Source organism: Heptranchias perlo, chromosome 28 (genome assembly GCF_035084215.1).
Source record: "Heptranchias perlo isolate sHepPer1 chromosome 28, sHepPer1.hap1, whole genome shotgun sequence".
Lineage (NCBI taxonomy): Eukaryota > Metazoa > Chordata > Chondrichthyes > Hexanchiformes > Hexanchidae > Heptranchias > Heptranchias perlo.
This window is the reverse complement of record NC_090352.1, coordinates 39410116-39429025: the sequence shown is the minus strand read 5'-3', so window position 1 is coordinate 39429025 and position 18910 is coordinate 39410116. Positions and strand designations below refer to the sequence as shown.

Sequence of the window (18910 nt, the reverse complement as noted above, 5' to 3'; positions counted from 1 at the left end):
GGAGCGGGACCATCCCGGGTAAGACACGGTGTACAGGAGCGGGACCATCCCGGGTAAGACACGGTGTACAGGAGCGGGACCATCCCGGGTAAGACACGGTGTACAGGAGCGGGACTATCCCGGGTAAGACACGGTGTACAGGAGCGGGACTATCCCGGGTAAGACACGGTGTACAGGAGCTGGACTATCCCGGGTAAGACACGGTGTACAGGAGCGGGACTGTCACGGGTAAGACACGGTGTACAGGAGCGGGACTGTCACGGGTAAGACACGGTGTACCGGAGCGGGACTGTCACGGGTAAGACACGGTGTACCGGAGCGGGACCGTCCCGGGTAAGACACGGTGTACAGGAGCGGGACCGTCGCAGGTAAGACACGGTGTACAGGAGCGGGACTGTCCCGGGTAAGACACGGTGTACAGGAGCGGGACCGTCGCAGGTAAGACACGGTGTACAGGAGCGAGACCATCGCGGGTAAGACACGGTGTACAGGAGCGGGACTATCGCGGGTAAGACACGGTGTACAGGAGCGGGACTATCGCGGGTAAGACACGGTGTACAGGAGCGGGACTATCGCGGGTAAGACACGGTGTACAGGAGCGGGACTATCGCGGGTAAGACACGGTGTACAGGAGCGGGACTATCGCGGGTAAGACACGGTGTACAGGAGCGGGACTATCGCGGGTAAGACACGGTGTACAGGAGCGGGACTATCGCGGGTAAGACACGGTGTACAGGAGCGGGACTATCGCGGGTAAGACACGGTGTACAGGAGCGGGACTATCGCGGGTAAGACACGGTGTACAGGAGCGGGACTATCGCGGGTAAGACACGGTGTACAGGAGCGGGACTATCGCGGGTAAGACACGGTGTACAGGAGCGGGACTATCGCGGGTAAGACACGGTGTACAGGAGCGGGACTGTCCCGGGTAAGACACGGTGTACAGGAGCGGGACTATCGCGGGTAAGACACGGTGTACAGGAGCGGGACTGTCCCGGGTAAGACACGGTGTACAGGAGCGGGACTATCGCGGGTAAGACACGGTGTACAGGAGCGGGACTATCGCGGGTAAGACACGGTGTACAGGAGCGGGACTATCCCGGGTAAGACACGGTGTACAGGAGCGGGACTATCCCGGGTAAGACACGGTGTACAGGAGCGGGACTATCGCGGGTAAGACACGGTGTACAGGAGCGGGACTATCCCGGGTAAGACACGGTGTACAGGAGCGGGACTATCGCGGGTAAGACACGGTGTACAGGAGCGGGACTGTCCCGGGTAAGACACGGTGTACAGGAGCGGGACTATCCCAGGTAAAATGCAGTGCATTATAATATGTACAGGAATGTGTGAAGAGTGACGATGAAGGAACGGCCGATACAGGTCCAAGTCGGGATGTTGTGTGACTCGGAGGGGATGGTGTTCCCATGACCTGCTGCCCTTGTCCTTTTAGATGGAGGTTGCAGGTTTGGGAGGTACTGCTGAAAAAGCCTTGGTGAATGGATAGACATACACGAGGACAGGAGCTGGCGAAGGCAGCTTGAGTTCACTTTCACTGTCCCGACTACTCAGTTCGCCCTGGTGTACGGCAGTGAAATTAGTCCAATAGTTGGAGCTACGATTACCGTTTTCTAATCCCATGCTCAAAATTTTAAACAACTCCTCTATAAACACATGGGACTGCCTCAAAATAACAAAAAAAATACACAACCATATGAAAAATTACAGATGGGAAAAGACCCACTGGTTCATCCAGCCTGTCCCACATAGTCGTCATGCCTTGTGCATCACGATACATACCCTCCCCGATCCAACCAGAATCACGTGATCTCCTGGGAGCGGCGACAAACCAGATTAAAAACCCAGGCCAATTAGGGAAAACAATCTAGAAAAGTCCTCTCTGACTCCTTTAGGTGAATGAAACTAGTCGAGGAGATCATGTGGACCCTGATCTATATTACCAGGTACCCACCTCTTGTACGAGGAGATCTCCGCCCCAGCCAGAAACAGGTCCAGCTCTCGCTTGAAGGAATTCAGTGAATCAGTGTTCATCGCATGAGGCCGGCAGCCTGTTCCAGAGATCCACTATTCTCTGGGAAAAGAACCGCCCAACATCCAACCTAGTTCTGCCTTTACATAACTTCTAAGGGCAGTCCTAACCTGTCCACTTAAAATAACTGGTCCACATATACACAGTCTAGTCCCTTTTTTATTTTATAAACTTCGATCAAATTGCCCGAGTCCATACTTCTCTAAAGTACGGAGATCCAGCTCCTAGAGCCTATCTGGGAAACTAAAATGTTTTAAACTGGGAATTAATCTAATGTTCCTCCTCAGCATCCTTTTCAAAGCCTCAATATCACCCATGTGAGCAGACCAAAACTGGACGCAGTATTCTAGCTGAGGCCTAACCATGATCTTGTACAAGGACAAATGGTATGCTTTGTTTTATAAATCTTAATTAACACTTCTGACATTATAACCTAATTACTATGATCAGATCCTACAATTCTACTTATTGTGCAGCAGGAATTCATTAGCAATGAGTTGATTAAACACAGTAATACGCAGCAGTACTTACAAGATAGAACATAACATTTACTGCGAAACAGCCCCACTTAATTAAAAGATTTCACATCAAGGAGTTGGGTAGAGGTGGTCAGGGAGAGAGAAAGGGGCAAAGAGAGAGAGACTGAAACACAGTGAGCTGGGGAAGGATTAGAGAGAGTCAGAGAGGTACAGTAAGGGAAAGGAGTGACACGCACGGCTAGAGGAGACAGCCACAAACGCATAGTGAGACAAGAGGGGCGGAGAGACAGATATGGTGGAGGGGAGGGGGAAATAAGAGAAGAGACAGACAAAGCAAGGAAAGAGAGACCGCCAGAAGTGGGAATAACCAGACAGGAAGAAAAGATTTAATCTCCTACAACTTGTCTCTTTTTATTGGTCTGTGAACATTTCAGCAAGTGGTTGAAAAGGTACAGAAACGATGTAGCAGGCATCACCCAGAAATAATAATTTTATGCAAGGGACAATAGGAAGAGCAGTAGAAACACACGAGTTCTGACGTTTAGCATACCTCCGTGTCTAGTGTCTTCTTGCACTTACTGTATAAAAGGTGGGCTGCCGTGTGTGTCTGGTGTGCACAAAACGCAGACACTGATACTGCCCTATAAACAGGACACGTATAATGCAGACGCCACAATGAGCAAAAGGGTTTGGGTCCCTGATGGTCTATGGGTAGAGAAGCATCCAGTGTAACACAACATAGAAATCAGAAGGCTCAATTCCCTGATCTGTGCTGAGATAGCTTATCTCTGCCTCAGTACCAGGCATGTGGTATCAACAACCCTGAGCTTTGGCCGGGGGTCGTGAGGAGGGAAGGAGAATCAGCCGCAATTTGTAGACATAAAGAGTGTACCGGACCCAACTTGGCTGTGACGCTTCCTGTAGTTGAGTAGCCCACCTGGATCATACATCAAGAATGTCTGGGGTTACAGAGAGCTCCAAGCACTTGGAGAACTCTATCCAACCATGATTCCATTGTATTCAGGAGAGGGGAAAACTCCTCCCAATAAATTAAATAGAATAAAATCTAAAACATTTTATAACCCTTTGAGTCCTACTATCATCCAACATTCTTTCATAATTGTGATGTGGTAAGTCCGTGAGAAGCCATTAGTTCCTCAGTCTCAGCCTGCCTCCTCCTTAATCCACCTTCCTTCTCCACTTAAACTCCTTGCCTGTCTTGAGCAGGGACAGTACAATGGGGACGCACATCGGCAGGAACAAGGGGATATAAATGGCAAACTTCTGGTCGTCCGGGAAATACAGGAGGTGGAGGAGCGACGGATCGAAGAAAGCTCTCTCGGACGAGGTGATGGCCTCCTGGCTGGCCTGGAATGCCGGCAGCAGCCTCCCGGTCTCCAGCTCCTGGAGTGATCGCTGAACAGAAGCCACGGCACTATAGACCTGCGATGAGAGAGCGTGCCTCGGTTAAAGAAACAGAAGGGCAAGCAAACTGGAGACTGTTTTGGTAGGAGAGTAAAAAGAGGTGCTAAACACATAACCTGCTCTTATTGCTCATTATCATGGTGCACAGAAGGAGGCCATTTGGCCCATCGTGCCTGTGCCCGGCTCTTTGAAAGAACTATCCAATTAGTCCCACACCCCTGCTCTTTCCCCATAACCCTGCAAATTTTTCGTTTTCAAGTATTTATCCAATTCCCTTTTGAAAGTTATTATTGAATTTGCTTCCACTGTCCTTTCAGGCAGCGCATTCCAGATCATAACAACTCGCTGCTTAAAAAAAAATTCTCCTCATCTCTCCTCTGGTTAAATCTGTGTCCTCTGGTTTCCGACCCTTCTGCCAGTGGAAACGGTTTCTCCTTATTTACTCTATCAAAATCCGTCATTATTTATTCTGTTCGGAAAGTCATTCTCATGCGTCCCCAATCCTTCCCCCAGGTTATGCTGATCCCTTGGCTGAAAGAAGTTCAGTAGCTCTCAGGCATGCATTTCTTCCATGCCTCCCCCTCCCAACTGTTCCCAAGGGGTAGCAGCTCTCCAGTGCCCTGCCCAAAGGGGCCAGTCTCCACGGCAGGAATCCTGCCCCATCGACTATCAGCAAAGCACGGCTCTAAACGTGGCCATGGTTGTGGGCAGCAATGCCCCTCCATGGTAAGTTATTTACTGCCACAAGAACTTGGGCAAGGTAACGGAGGGCGATAGGCTCCTGTGGAACTGCACTCCAGTAAGGGGTGATGCCTTCGGGAGAGTAAGGGAGAACATCTGGAGAAAGAAATAAAGTTTGTTTTGACCTCCGGCAGACCCACCTCTGAGGCTATGTTGTCGTTAATTACAATGTTCCCAATTTCGTCGAGGAGCTGGGCCAGCGAGGTCAGCGTGTTTGTTGCCGTGGCGATATTCTCCACTGTCCTCACCCAGAGCAGGCGGTCAATCTCCCAGTCAGTAACAATCATGTTCCCAGGACTTTGGACAATGGACTCGGGAGGGGGCTGTACCTTCTGTATACCCAACAGCAGCCTGCCGGGGGTTGGAGGGAGAGAGAGAGAGAGAGAAAAGTAGGGAAGAGAGGAAACAAATTAAAGTTAGTCATCTCTGTGCAGCAGGACCGGAAACCCATTCCAATGGCAGCATTGCAGTTCAGACAGTTGTGCACCAGGATCAAACCCAGACCTCACTGACACTTGCACAGCCTTAGTCTCTGCAGGTAAGACTGGTGGTGTCAATCTCTGCCAGGTTATCGAGGGGTTGGGGAGAGAGAGGCGGTCCCTGTTTTAATACCTCACCCCGAGTAAGTGCTTGTGTTACTGTATTTTTATGGGGGGTATTTGGGCAAGATTCCCTTTTTTATTTTATGTTTTTACCCCTTACATAGAATATACATCACAGAAACAGGCCATTCGGCCCAACTGATCCACGCCGGTGTTTATGCTCCACACGAGCCTCCTCCCACCCTACTTCATCTCACCCTATCAGCATATCCTTCTATTCCTTTCTCCCTCGTGTGTTTATCCAGCTTCCCCTTAAATGTATCTATGCTATTTGCCTCAACCACCACTTCTGTTAGCGAGTTCCACATTCTCACCACTCTCTGGGGAAAGAAGTTTCTCCTGAATTCCTTGTTGGATTTATTGGTGACTATCCTATATTTATGACAAATTTGCCCAAGCTGAACCATGCAGCGCAAAACCTCAGCATCTGAGCTTCAAACCCTACATCCCATCCGTCCCCCAGCCTGCTCATCCTTATCGTTCGTCTATCTGGCCTCACGCTTGCAGCTGAGCGAGCAGACACACAGGCCACACTGCTGCCGTTCCGAGCTCTGGAACTGGCTGACAGAAGGCACCACCGACTGTCGCTTCACTAGTCTCCCCAACAAATCTCCTTCTCCCTGCTGGAGTCTCCTCGGTTCCTTGGCCACCACTTTTAACAAGCAGCTGCCAGTGGTGGATTTGGAACATTCGTGATTCTACCAGCAACTTAAAATCTAGTTGGCATCCAAACTGCTAATATAGCGGTTCTACAACTGACTGTATAAGCAGATATTAACGACCCGCCAAACAGCTGCCCAGCAGGGCCAGCCTTTTTAAAAGTGGACGGACCAAACAGGCTGCAGCCACGTGATCCAGCTGGGCCTGGTCTCACATGCACTGTGATAGGCTAACCATTTTACACCTGAGTTGTAAAAGAACACCAAGAATGCGTGCGTATGGAAAAAATAACATTTCAATTTATATTTTCAGTAAATAACATACACTAGTAGCTCTCCTGTGATGCTATCCCTATCTACTCTGCAATAACTTCAGTCCCGTTATCATCAATCTCACCCTGCGGGCAGCAGCAACATTTCGAGGAATGACTCAGTGGGTAACACTCGCCTCTGAATCAGAAGGTCGTGGGTTCAAGTCCCACTCCAGAGACTTGAGCACAAAAATCTAGGCTAACACTCCCAGTGCTGACGGAGACGCCGTCTTTCAGATGAGACGTTAAAATAAGGCTCTGTCTGCCCTCTCTCATCGACGTAAAAGATCCCGAGGCCACTACTGGAAGAGTCCTCCCCGATATCCTGGGGCCAATATTTATCCCTCAACCAACACCTAAAATAGATTATCTGGTCATTATCACATTGCTGTCTGTGGGATCTTGCTGTGCGCAAATTGGCTGTCGCATTTCCTGCATTACAGCAGTGACTACAATTCAAAAAGCACCTCATTTGCTGTAAAGTGCTTTGGGACATGCTGAGGTTGTGAAAGGCGCGATAGAAATGCAAGTTCTCTCTTTTCTCTTACCGCAGCTGAGCCAGAAACACCTCCATCACTCGAGCCATGTCCACCTTGACCGAGATTGGGTGCAGGGTCTCGTTCAGCCGCTCGTGATCCACATTGTAAATCTGATCAGGTACCAATAAATGTGTTAAATGAGAGAGAAACACTTCAGAACCAAGTGATCAACGTGCTGAGAAACGGAATTACTGCTATCACCCCCTAATTTACAGCAGAGTCCTTTGTAAATTTATAGAATGTATATATAGCTAAAATAATTACATACCATGCATAAAGGAAGACTTGCTTTTATATAGTGCCTTTCATGACCTCAGGACATCCCAAAGCACTTTACAGCCAATTAAGTACTCTTGAAGTGTAGTAACTGTTGTAATGTAGGAAACGCAGCAGCCAATTTGCGCACAGCAAGATCCCACAAACAGCAATGAATTAAATGACCAGATAATCTGTTTTAGTAATGTTGGTTGAGGGATAAATATTGGCCAGGACACACCAGGGAGAACTCACCTGCTCTTCTTCGAAATAGCACCATGGGATTATTTACGTCCGAGAGGGCCTTGGTTTAACATCTCATCCAAAAGTCAGCACCTCCGATGGCGCAACGCTCTCAGTACTGCACTGGGAGTGTCAGCCTGGATTTTGTGCTCAAGTCTCTGGAGCAGGGCTTGAACATTCTACCTTCTGACTCAGCGGCAAGAGTGCTACCATTGAGCCAAGGTTAACACTTATAAAAGGTTATATTCTATAGAGTGAGTTGATATGGCACACTACACATACCTTAGTTCATGCAGTTTATGTAATAGTGTGTACATCATGAATATAGTGTCAGAGAGAGTTTATCCTCCAATATGTGCCTCGAGACACTCCAAACAGGTTTGTCACCTCTCACTGACATCACCCCACCTTGTGTGACATCAAGGGACGGATGAGTTAAAATTTCCTCCAACTGAACACTGGGGAGGCTGAAGTCATCTTTTTCGCACCCCCCCACCCCCCCATAAACTCCATTCCCTTTCCACTAACATCATCGCCCTACTTTGGCCAATATTTATCTCTCAATTAACATCATTAAAACAGATTATCTGGTCATTATCACATTGATGTTTGTGGGACCTTGCTCTGTGCATATTGGCTGTTGCATTTCCTACATTACAATAGTGATTACACTTCAAAAAAAAGTATTTCATTGGGTGTAAAGCATTTTGGGACGTCCTGAGGTTGTGAAAGGCGCTATATGAATGCAAGTCTTTCCTCTTTTGACCCAGCCATTTCTCAGGCTGAACCATGCAGTGCAAAACCTCAGCATTCCATTTGTCCCAGAGCTGAGCTTCAAACCCTACATCCTATCCGTCACCCACCCTCCTCATTCAGCACCATCGCTCCCTCCCTACCTCATCCCCATCAACATCGAAACCTTTTGCCGCCAGATAACAGATTATCTGGTCATTATCCTATTGCTGTTTGTGGGACCTTGCTGTGCCCTAATTGGCTGCTGCATTTCCTAAATTACGACAGTGACTACACTTCAAAAGTAGCGTAGTCTTGGCAACACAATATTGGCTGTAAAGCACTTTGGGATGTCGTGAAAGGCATATAAATGCAAGTCTTTCTCTAGACTCCATTTCTCCAATGTCTTCCTTGCTGGCCTCCGATCCTCGTCCCTCCGTAAACTCTGACTTATTCAAAACTCAGCTGCCTATATTGCATTCCGTACGAAGTCCAGCCCACCCATCACTCCCACCCTCATTGGCCTGCATTGGCTCCATCTTTCCCAATGCACTGAATTTAAAATCATTCCCATCAAATTATTCCATGGCCTCACCCCACCTTACCTCTGCAACCTCCTCTAGCCTTATACCCCCCTCCTTTTGTGCATCCTCCGCTCACTTTGCCCCACCATTGGTGCCACAGCCTTCATGTCGTGGCTCTACTCTTTGGAACTCCCTTCCTAAACCTCTCAGCTTCTCTCTCCACATTTAAAAACCCATTGAATCTTTTTGATTAAGGGTTTGGTCACCTCTCCTAACTCTCACACCATGGCTCTTTGCCTGTTCCATATTCTATTTGTCTATTTTTGCCCCCTGTAAAGTACCGAGGCATTTTATTTTACATTGAAGGCATTATGCATGTGCAAGTTGTTGCTGCTCAGTTTTGTGCTGGTCTTTCTTCGTTTCTCTCCTCTTCTGATGGTCTTTCTCTGCTTCTTTTCTTTTCTCCGTGCGCTCTTCTAACTGTTGATTTTTTTTCTATTTCCACTTTGGGCAGTTACTCACGGGTGGTGGATCCTCAGTGGGGACACATCTATCTAGGATCCCAGGACGTGGGGGGGGAGGGTTCTGGCCATGGCCCCAGGCTGGGATCATGGAAGCACAGTAAAGACAAAGAAAAGCAGGTGGGACTGTGGGGCATTGTGTCACAGCGTCACTAGCTTCCAGAGGACTAAAAGGCAAGTATAACGGTAAGTAATGGACAACACTTGGTCCATGTGATCTCCTGGACTGGTTTCAATCACCTGAGGGAGTTAGAGGGGAATTTTGCAGAGTATTTTTTCCCTTATTGGCCCTGGGTTTTCCTCTGTTTTTTTGCCTCTCCCAGAAGATTATATGGCTGCGGGGGTAGGTGGGAGGGAAGAAGTGTTTAGTTGCGATGCTCCAGCCATGATTGTGGGGCAGGCTTGATGGACCAGCTGGTCTTTTCCTGCCTGTCAATTTTGTATGTTCGGCTGCTTTTACAGCTTAAAACACAAGTTAAAACCAACAATCGGGCAGGATGGAAATAGTGTTATAATGACACAGGAAGGGAGTATTGCACAAAGAGGAAGTCTCAAAATTTTTTATATATATTATAGAAAGTCGAACTGACTGAGTTGGAGAGATACATTTTTAATTTCCTTTCTTGCAGTTTATCTTCAAAGGATTTTTGAGAGTATCTCGGGATGTCTTGCTCTTAAGTCAGCAGCCACCAGAGTTAGGGGTGGGTCATAGACTCTGTGGTAGGTCAACAGCTAGCCAACACAAGATTGATCAGGGACCTGGTTTCAGACTCAGTTTCTTGGAGAATTAGCACAGGAGAAGTAATTTTGTATTTTTCCATACCCATGAGGAGGTATAGTTAAATCTATAATCACTGTGACTGTATGGTTTGTGGTATTAGCGGTTTATATGCTAAGCCACAATCTGATGGTGTTTATTCTTTCACCTTCCAAAGTGAAGGAAACCACAAGGTGCCACGTGATATACTCAATAAGCCAAAATACAGTAACAATGGTGTTCTGTTCGACCCCCTAGGCTTGCCACGATTACCTAGGTCCTGGGTAAGTAAAGGTTCACTCCAGTTTGTAGGGAACAACGATTCACTTATAGGAGTGGTCTGAGGTGACTAACCTAAGAAAAATATTTTGGGTTAACAATGAGGAGGTTCCACCGTTTCGACGTTCTGGCAAACTATGAGTTTCAATAGAACATATTGTGGCGAGCGTTGATTCAAGGCAGTGAGGATTTCGTCCTGCTGCACCCTCACTGAGTTAAAATTAAATGTAGGACAGTGTATTTGCAGCTTAGGAGAAAGGAAAGTTCAAAGAAGCACTAACGATAGTCTTATCAAGAAACTAGACAGACGAGAGAGACAGACTGACACACACACAGCCAGAGAAAGAGCAAGAGACACAAACAGGCAGAGGGACAGAGAAGAGACCCTGGCAGAAAGAGTGCACTTAATGGTAATTTTCTCCATCCCCGGTTATTTCAAAAAATAAGGGAACTATTTTTTTTGATATTGTTCATTTTGGTGATTTTTGTGATATTACAGGATGAAATGTATAAAACTATTTTCTAAAATAAATTCAGTAATATTCAGTTTGTTGCAAATGCTGTGAATCAAACGCTGGATACTGTAAATCACCCCAGAGTTATGAAACCTGCCTACGTGAAATCCTCTCCAGAAAAACAGGAAATTAAGCCTTGTGCTATTTTCAGCGGTGATGCACAGAGAGCACAGGGGAGTGGCTGAGGAGCACTGTTGCTATGGATACTGTTGCTAGAAGGGCTGCCAACAGGTGTTGCTATGGATGCTGCTTCGAGGTTGCTGTCTGGGAACCTGGGGCTGCAGTGGGGCTCCTGCTACTAATGTGTTCCATTGGAGGTGCAGGCGCAGTCATGCATATGCTTATTAGCAGCATTTGCTACCACCATCAACAGCGATGCTATGGAGACCATTGCTAAGAAACGCTGCAGCTGCAGGAAAGGGGTTGCTAGGGAAGGTGGTATCCCTGTAAAGGATGCTGCTCGCGAAGGAAGCTGTGTGAGCAGTTACCTCATTCAACTCAACACCAAAAAAAATCACCACAAGACAACCTGTAATCAATTCTGTTGGCTGAAAATGTTGGGAAAGCTCCACAGCTGGTCCAGTTAGTAAAGGCACCAGCCGCACACTAGAACATCCTAGGATTGATCCCGGTCTGTACCGAGTTAACTGGCCTCAACTGCAGTAAGGAGAGGTGAGGTAGCCATATTTGGTCGCAGCTCCCCTGGGCTGGGGGGGGCGGGGGGGTGGCGGGAGGGAGAAAAATCAGCCAGGGTTCCTGCTCATTATTCAGTGATGCCAGGCTGCAAAGTGTGTCACTTTAAACATCAGGTGAGGACAGAATTTGGGCTTGGCTGTGATGATCTTCAAGGTCAAATGTCCTGTTGACATTCAGACTCGAGGCACACGAAGAACAGCCGGTACCAGAGGTCAACTGGCACCGATGGAACTAGCCACCAGCAAGATTTTGTTCCCTCAGGCGAGGAGGGAAGAAAAAGGAGTTAAAAGAGGGCCCAAACTGTTCCCATTTTAGATCCCACACACTCGTCACTAGCCCGCCAGGGAGGGGGATATAGGGTGACCTACTCCCTGGCTTCTATCAATGATTCAGCATCTAGTGAGTGTATGAATGTGACCCAAGAGGCTATGGCAATTTATTGTCCTACATGTCCCTCGCTAGCAGGCTGCCCAATATCTGATCTCAGCACCTCACTGTACCAACATACAGTGCCACCTCCTCACCTGACAATTCAGTCACAGTGCTATAAAGAGTCAAAATGATCACACAAAGATTTCAGGTGCCTTTATGCACAGTGAGATATTTTGTCATTCCAATTTGTTGTACCCAGTGTCAGCAATAAATACTGCCATGTCAAGAACAAGAGCAACAACTACTCCAGGTCAGAGCAAGAGCAACAAATACTTCAGGTATTTCCTAGATTGTACTTCTCCCCCCTGAATTGACCCAGGCTTTTTAATCTGGTTTTTGCCTCTCCCAGGAGATCACGAGTACTAGTGGAAGGGAACACTGGGAGTCACATTGCGTTGTTGCATCATGACAGTTTGGACCAGCCGGTCATTTCCTGTCTGTCTTGTCGTGTGTTTCGTAATTCTCCCTTGCACTGGAGGCTGTGGGAGGTGGGGTTCACTTCACTTCTGCTTAATGAGGGGTCCAACTAAGATCAGGGAGTTATGGGGTGGGGAACCACGAGCACAAACTCCTGCCTTAGCTTGTCACCCAGAACGTGAGCCCTGAATCTAGGCTGACACCCCGGGGCAGCACCGAGGAGGGGCAGCACCGAGGATGAGATATTTGACTGTTTTGGCGATTCAGTGAATGTTAAAGATTCCACTGTACTATTTTAAGAAGAGGGTGATCTCCTGGTGTCCTAACAATATTCTCCCTCAACAAATACCATCAAAAACAGGTCATTCATCTTACTGCTGTTTGTAGGAGCTTGCTATGTGCAAAATGGCTGCTGCATTTGCCTACATAGGAACTTCATTGCACTTCACAGAATAATTCCTTGTACCTGAAACACCACAAGACCGTTGGAGAAAAGCTCTATAAGCACAAGAATTTCTTTCTTTAAAGGTTATTGTTCTGACCTTACCATGATTCCTCCCCATCGGGAGCTGTGAAAGGCGTTGGTTTCAACAGGAGATCCATTGCTGTCACGGATGTACAGAGGAGAGTGAGAATATTCAGGAACGTAGAGAAGAAAATTCAAAACCGGGTAGGACGAAGCAACACTGGACCCTGGGGGAAACAGAAAGAAGAGTTAAGTCGAGCTGTGGCCCCATGCCTACTAAAAACTGGACTGAGAGGATCTAGTCCAGTGTGGGTCATTCCCCAGCTTCTTGTAGTCTAGGATATCTCATTCCATCAAAACCACAACTGTGATCCAAGGCTCACCGCATGGAGAAATATATAAGCTTCAACTTTAAGAGAATAGGATGTGAACACAGGTACAGTGTGAACACTAATCTCCTGCCACAGAGTACAATGCACTTAGGAGCTGGGATCTCTGTATTTACACAATAAACAAAAGCTTCAGGAATTAAATGATTCCCTACATTATAACAGTGGACCACACTTCAAAAGTACCTCATTGGCTGTAAAGTGCTTTGGGATGTCTTGATGCTGTGAAAGGCGCGATAGAAATGCAAATTTTTTCTTCCTTAAAAGAATCTGCTGATTCCAGCCTGCATGCAAACTCCCAGCAGTCAGTTTCTTTTAGCAACATTGCATAAGTGCTGACTCAAGATTCCAAAGGTAACATTTTACACACAAACCCACTCATTCCCAACTCCAATCAATTTATTCATGAGCTAACATCTGGAATTTAGTCCACAAAGTCTCCAGCAATGTGCAATAACCAGATAGCATGTGCTGCAAGTAGAAGATTTTGTGCCAATGAGCAAGTTTATCTGGAGGTGGCTGCAGCACCAATAGCTTAACCGACCAGGCACTTCTCTATTTCCAGGATATAGCTGTATCTCATGTCACACAACTCAGGTTTATATAACATCTTTAACACAGCAAAACACCCCCAAAGTGCTTCACAATTGGAGTTCAGGCCCTAGTGGAACAGGATATTAGATTAAGGGAGGTGAGCAAAAGCACTGTCCAAGAACTGTAGGGAGCTTGATGTGGAGATGCCGGTGATGGACTGGGGTTGACAATTGTAAACAATTTTACAACACCAAGTTATAGTCCAGCAATTTTATTTTAAATTCACAAGCTTTCGGAGATTTTCTCCTTCCTCAGGCAAATGTTTCAAGATCTCCTTGAAGCCTACGCATTTATACATATTGAACAATAATACATGGTGTTTACAGACTGCCCCTGCAACTGCCCGTTGCCAAGGCAATCACCGTGTTCAGACAGAGAGGTGTTACCTGCAGAACCTCCGAATACACATTCAACAAAAAAACAAACAGGGAAAAAAAACAGAGAAAAAAAAACACAGAGAGAGGCAGAAACATCCGGAAGGCAGAGAGAGCCAGCAAATGACCCATTATATTAAAAACAGATAACATTTGTTCGCTGGTGGGGTAACGTGTAGCGTGACATGAACCCAAGATCCCGGTTGAGGCCGTCCTCATGGGTGCGGAACTTGGCTATCAATTTCTGCTCGACGATTTTGCGTTGTCGTGTGTCTCGAAGGCCGCCTTGGAGTACGCTTACCCGAAGGTCGGTGGATGAATGTCCATGACTGCTGAAGTGTTCCCCGACTGGGAGGGAACCCTCCTGTTTGGCGATTGTTGCGCGGTGTCCGTTCATCCGTTGTCGCAGCGTCTGCATGGTCTCGCCAATGTACCATGCTCTGGGGCATCCTTTCCTGCAACGTATGAGGTAGACAACGTTGGCTGAGTCACAGGAGTATGAACCATGCACCTGGTGGGTGGTGTCATCTCGTGTGATGGTGGTATCTGTGTCGATGATCTGGCATGTCTTGCAGAGGTTACCGTGGCAGGGTTGTGTGGCGTCGTGGACGCTGTTCTCTTGAAAGCTAGGTAGTTTGCTGCGAACGATGGTCTGTTTGAGGTTGGGTGGCTGTTTAAAGGCGAGTAGTGGAGGTGTGGGGATGGCCATAGCGAGGTGTTTGTCCTCATTGATGACATGTTGAAGGCTGCGGAGAACATGGCGTAGTTTCTCCGCTCCGGGGAAGTACTGGACGACAAAGGGTACTCTGTTGGTTGCGTCCCGTGTTAGTCTCCTGAGGAGGTCTATGCGATTTTTTGCTGTGGCCCGTCGGAACTGTCGATCGATGAGTCGAGCGTCATATCCCGTTCTTACTAGGGCGTCTTTCAGCGTCTGTAGGTGTCCATCGCGTTCCTCCTCGTCTGAGCAGACCCTGTGTATTCGCAGGGCCTGTCCATAGGGGATGGCCTCTTTGACGTGGTTAGGGTGGAAGCTGGAAAAGTGGAGCATCGTGAGGTTGTCCGTGGGCTTGCGGTAGAGTGAGGTGCTGAGGTGCCCGTCTTTGATGGAGATTCGTGTGTCCAAGAAAGAAACTGATTCTGAGGAGTAGTCCATGGTGAGCTTGATGGTGGGATGGAACTTGTTGATGTTATCGTGTAGTCTCTTTAGTGATTCCTTGCCGTGGGTCCATAGAAAGAAAATGTCGTCGATGTATCTGGTGTATAGTGTTGGTTGGAGGTCTTGTGCAGTGAAGAAGTCCTGCTCGAACTTGTGCATGAAAATGTTGGCGTATTGGGGTGCGAATTTGGTCCCCATGGCTGTTCCGTGTGTTTGGGTAAAGAACTGGTTATCGAAGGTGAAGACATTGTGATCCAGGATGAAGCGGATGAGTTGTAGGATGGCTTCCGGAGATTGGCTGTTGTTGGTGTTGAGTATTGATGCTGTCGCAGCGATGCCGTCATCGTGGGGGATACTGGTGTATAGTGCCGAGACGTCCATCGTGGTGAGAAGTGTTCCTGGTTCAACTGGTCCGTGGGTACTGAGTTTTTGTAGGAAGTCTGTAGTGTCACGACAGAAGCTGGGGGTTCCCTGTACGATGGGTTTCAGGATGCCCTCGATGTATCCAGAGAGGTTCTCACACAGGGTTCCGTTGCCTGATACGATGGGACGTCCGGGTGTGTTGGCTTTGTGTATCTTTGGGAGGCAGTAGAAGTCTCCCACGCGGGGATTACGTGGGATGAGAATGCGTAGGATGCTTTGAAGGTCTGGATCGAAGGTCTTGATCAGTTTGTTGAGCTGGTGGGTGTGTTCTTTGGTCGGATCTGCGGGTAACCGTCTGTAGTGTTCCTGGTTGTCCAGTTGTCGGTATGCTTCTTTGCAATAGTCTGTTCTGTTCTGTATGACTATGGCTCCTCCTTTGTCCGCTGGTTTGATGACGATGTTGCGGTTGGTCTTGAGAGCATTGATGGCGTTGCGTGGTGCTCGGGTGACATTCTGGACTGTCTTCTGAGTGCGGCTGATGAATCTGGCATTCTCTGTTTTTTTTCCCTGTTTGTTTTTTTGTTGAATGTGTATTCGGAGGTTCTGCAGGTAACACCTCTCTGTCTGAACACGGTGATTGCCTTGGCAACGGGCAGTTGCAGGGGCAGTCTGTAAACACCATGTATTATTGTTCAATATGTATAAATGCGTAGGCTTCAAGGAGATCTTGAAACATTTGCCTGAGGAAGGAGAAAATCTCCGAAAGCTTGTGAATTTAAAATAAAATTGCTGGACTATAACTTGGTGTTGTAAAATTGTTTACAATTGTCAACCCCAGTCCATCACCGGCATCTCCACATCATGACTACCATCGACACCACAAACTGCCGGCTCACAGTGGAAAGGATATCCAAGAAGATCGCGCATTTAGACACAGACATCAAGTTTTTACAGAGCTGCAAGAAAGCAGACAAGATCCCGAAAGGACTCCAGATCACGAACCCACTCAAGTCCACATACAACTCGGATTACGCTGAGAGACTCTGCCGCCGTACCTCTCGCACACTCCGCAACCATCTCATACACCAACTCTACAGCAGACGCCACAACCTCGAAACCAAGATAGAGTCCATACTCTCAACCTGTACTCAGGACACAGCAGACCAGCTACGTTATACCGCCAAACAGACGAGGCAACGGAACTACGCTGCCTACATGAAAACCAAGAGCAGGAAGCTTGAGAAACTCGGCATCACCACCAGCAACGACCAAGCTTCCCCTGGTACCACGGTTGCAACCACAGGGAAGTCTATTGTCAATTTATCCGACCACACCCTTCAACCAGACGAAATCGAAGTTCTCAGCCGAGGGCTCAATTTCTGCCCCACTACCAAAATGGACCCCACTAGTCTCGCGGCGGACACAGAGGAATTCATCAGGAGAATGAGGCTCCGGGAATTCTACCACAAACCCCAAGATTTCAGCAGCGAACCCAATGAGACAATCGACGATCCGGAACAGCAGACAGAGGGATCCGCGGTACAGCAACCGAAGAGGAAAGAGTCAAACTGGACTCCTCCGGAGGGTCGCTGCCCTCAGCTGGACATGTATGCTCAAGCTGTCAGGAAATGCGTCAATGCCAGATTCATCAGCCGCACTCAGAAGACAGTCCAGAATGTCACCCGAGCACAACGCAACGCCATCAATGCTCTCAAGACCAACCGCAACATCGTCATCAAACCAGCGGACAAAGGAGGAGCCATAGTCATACAGAACAGAACAGACTATTGCAAAGAAGCATACCGACAACTGGACAACCAGGAACACTACAGACGGTTACCCGCAGATCCGACCAAAGAACACACCCACCAGCTCAACAAACTGATCAAGACCTTCGATCCAGACCTTCAAAGCATCCTACGCATTCTCATCCCACGTAATCCCCGCGTGGGAGACTTCTACTGCCTCCCAAAGATACACAAAGCCAACACACCCGGACGTCCCATCGTATCAGGCAACGGAACCCTGTGTGAGAACCTCTCTGGATACATCGAGGGCATCCTGAAACCCATCGTACAGGGAACCCCCAGCTTCTGTCGTGACACTACAGACTTCCTACAAAAACTCAGTACCCACGGACCAGTTGAACCAGGAACACTTCTCACCACGATGGACGTCTCGGCACTATACACCAGTATCCCCCACGATGACGGCATCGCTGCGACAGCATCAATACTCAACACCAACAACAGCCAATCTCCGGAAGCCATCCTACAACTCATCCGCTTCATCCTGGATCACAATGTCTTCACCTTCGATAACCAGTTCTTTACCCAAACACACGGAACAGCCATGGGGACCAAATTCGCACCCCAATACGCCAACATTTTCATGCACAAGTTCGAGCAGGACTTCTTCACTGCACAAGACCTCCAACCAACACTATACACCAGATACATCGACGACATTTTCTTTCTATGGACCCACGGCAAGGAATCACTAAAGAGACTACACGATAACATCAACAAGTTCCATCCCACCATCAAGCTCACCATGGACTACTCCTCAGAATCAGTTTCTTTCTTGGACACACGAATCTCCATCAAAGACGGGCACCTCAGCACCTCACTCTACCGCAAGCCCACGGACAACCTCACGATGCTCCACTTTTCCAGCTTCCACCCTAACCACGTCAAAGAGGCCATCCCCTATGGACAGGCCCTGCGAATACACAGGGTCTGCTCAGACGAGGAGGAACGCGATGGACACCTACAGACGCTGAAAGACGCCCTAGTAAGAACGGGATATGACGCTCGACTCATCGATCGACAGTTCCGACGGGCCACAGCAAAAAATCGCATAGACCTCCTCAGGAGACTAACACGGGACGCAACCAACAGAGTACCCTTTGTCGTCCAGTACTTCCCCGGAGCGGAGAAACTACGCCATGTTCTCCGCAGCCTTCAACATGTCATCAATGAGGACAAACACCTCGCTATGGCCATCCCCACACCTCCACTACTCGCCTTTAAACAGCCACCCAACCTCAAACAGACCATCGTTCGCAGCAAACTACCTAGCTTTCAAGAGAACAGCGTCCACGACGCCACACAACCCTGCCACGGTAACCTCTGCAAGACATGCCAGATCATCGACACAGATACCACCATCACACGAGATGACACCACCCACCAGGTGCATGGTTCATACTCCTGTGACTCAGCCAACGTTGTCTACCTCATACGTTGCAGGAAAGGATGCCCCAGAGCATGGTACATTGGCGAGACCATGCAGACGCTGCGACAACGGATGAACGGACACCGCGCAACAATCGCCAAACAGGAGGGTTCCCTCCCAGTCGGGGAACACTTCAGCAGTCATGGACATTCAT

General features: G+C 48.2%; 1 protein-coding gene across 1 annotated transcript in view; it reads right to left on the bottom strand.

Annotated features, from left to right (window-relative positions):
• Positions 1-2914: 2914 nt before the first annotated feature.
• pigs (phosphatidylinositol glycan anchor biosynthesis, class S) overlaps positions 2915-18910 on the bottom strand; it is a 32933-nt gene continuing 16937 nt past the window's right edge. Inside the window, exons 8-11 of the mRNA XM_068008569.1 lie at positions 12725-12870; positions 6816-6916; positions 4836-5046; positions 2915-3972 (exon numbers count right to left, since the gene is read on the bottom strand). Coding sequence (XP_067864670.1) covers positions 3709-3972; positions 4836-5046; positions 6816-6916; positions 12725-12870 — 722 coding nt within the window. The 3' untranslated portion in view covers positions 2915-3708. The remainder of the gene's footprint in view (positions 3973-4835; positions 5047-6815; positions 6917-12724; positions 12871-18910) is intronic.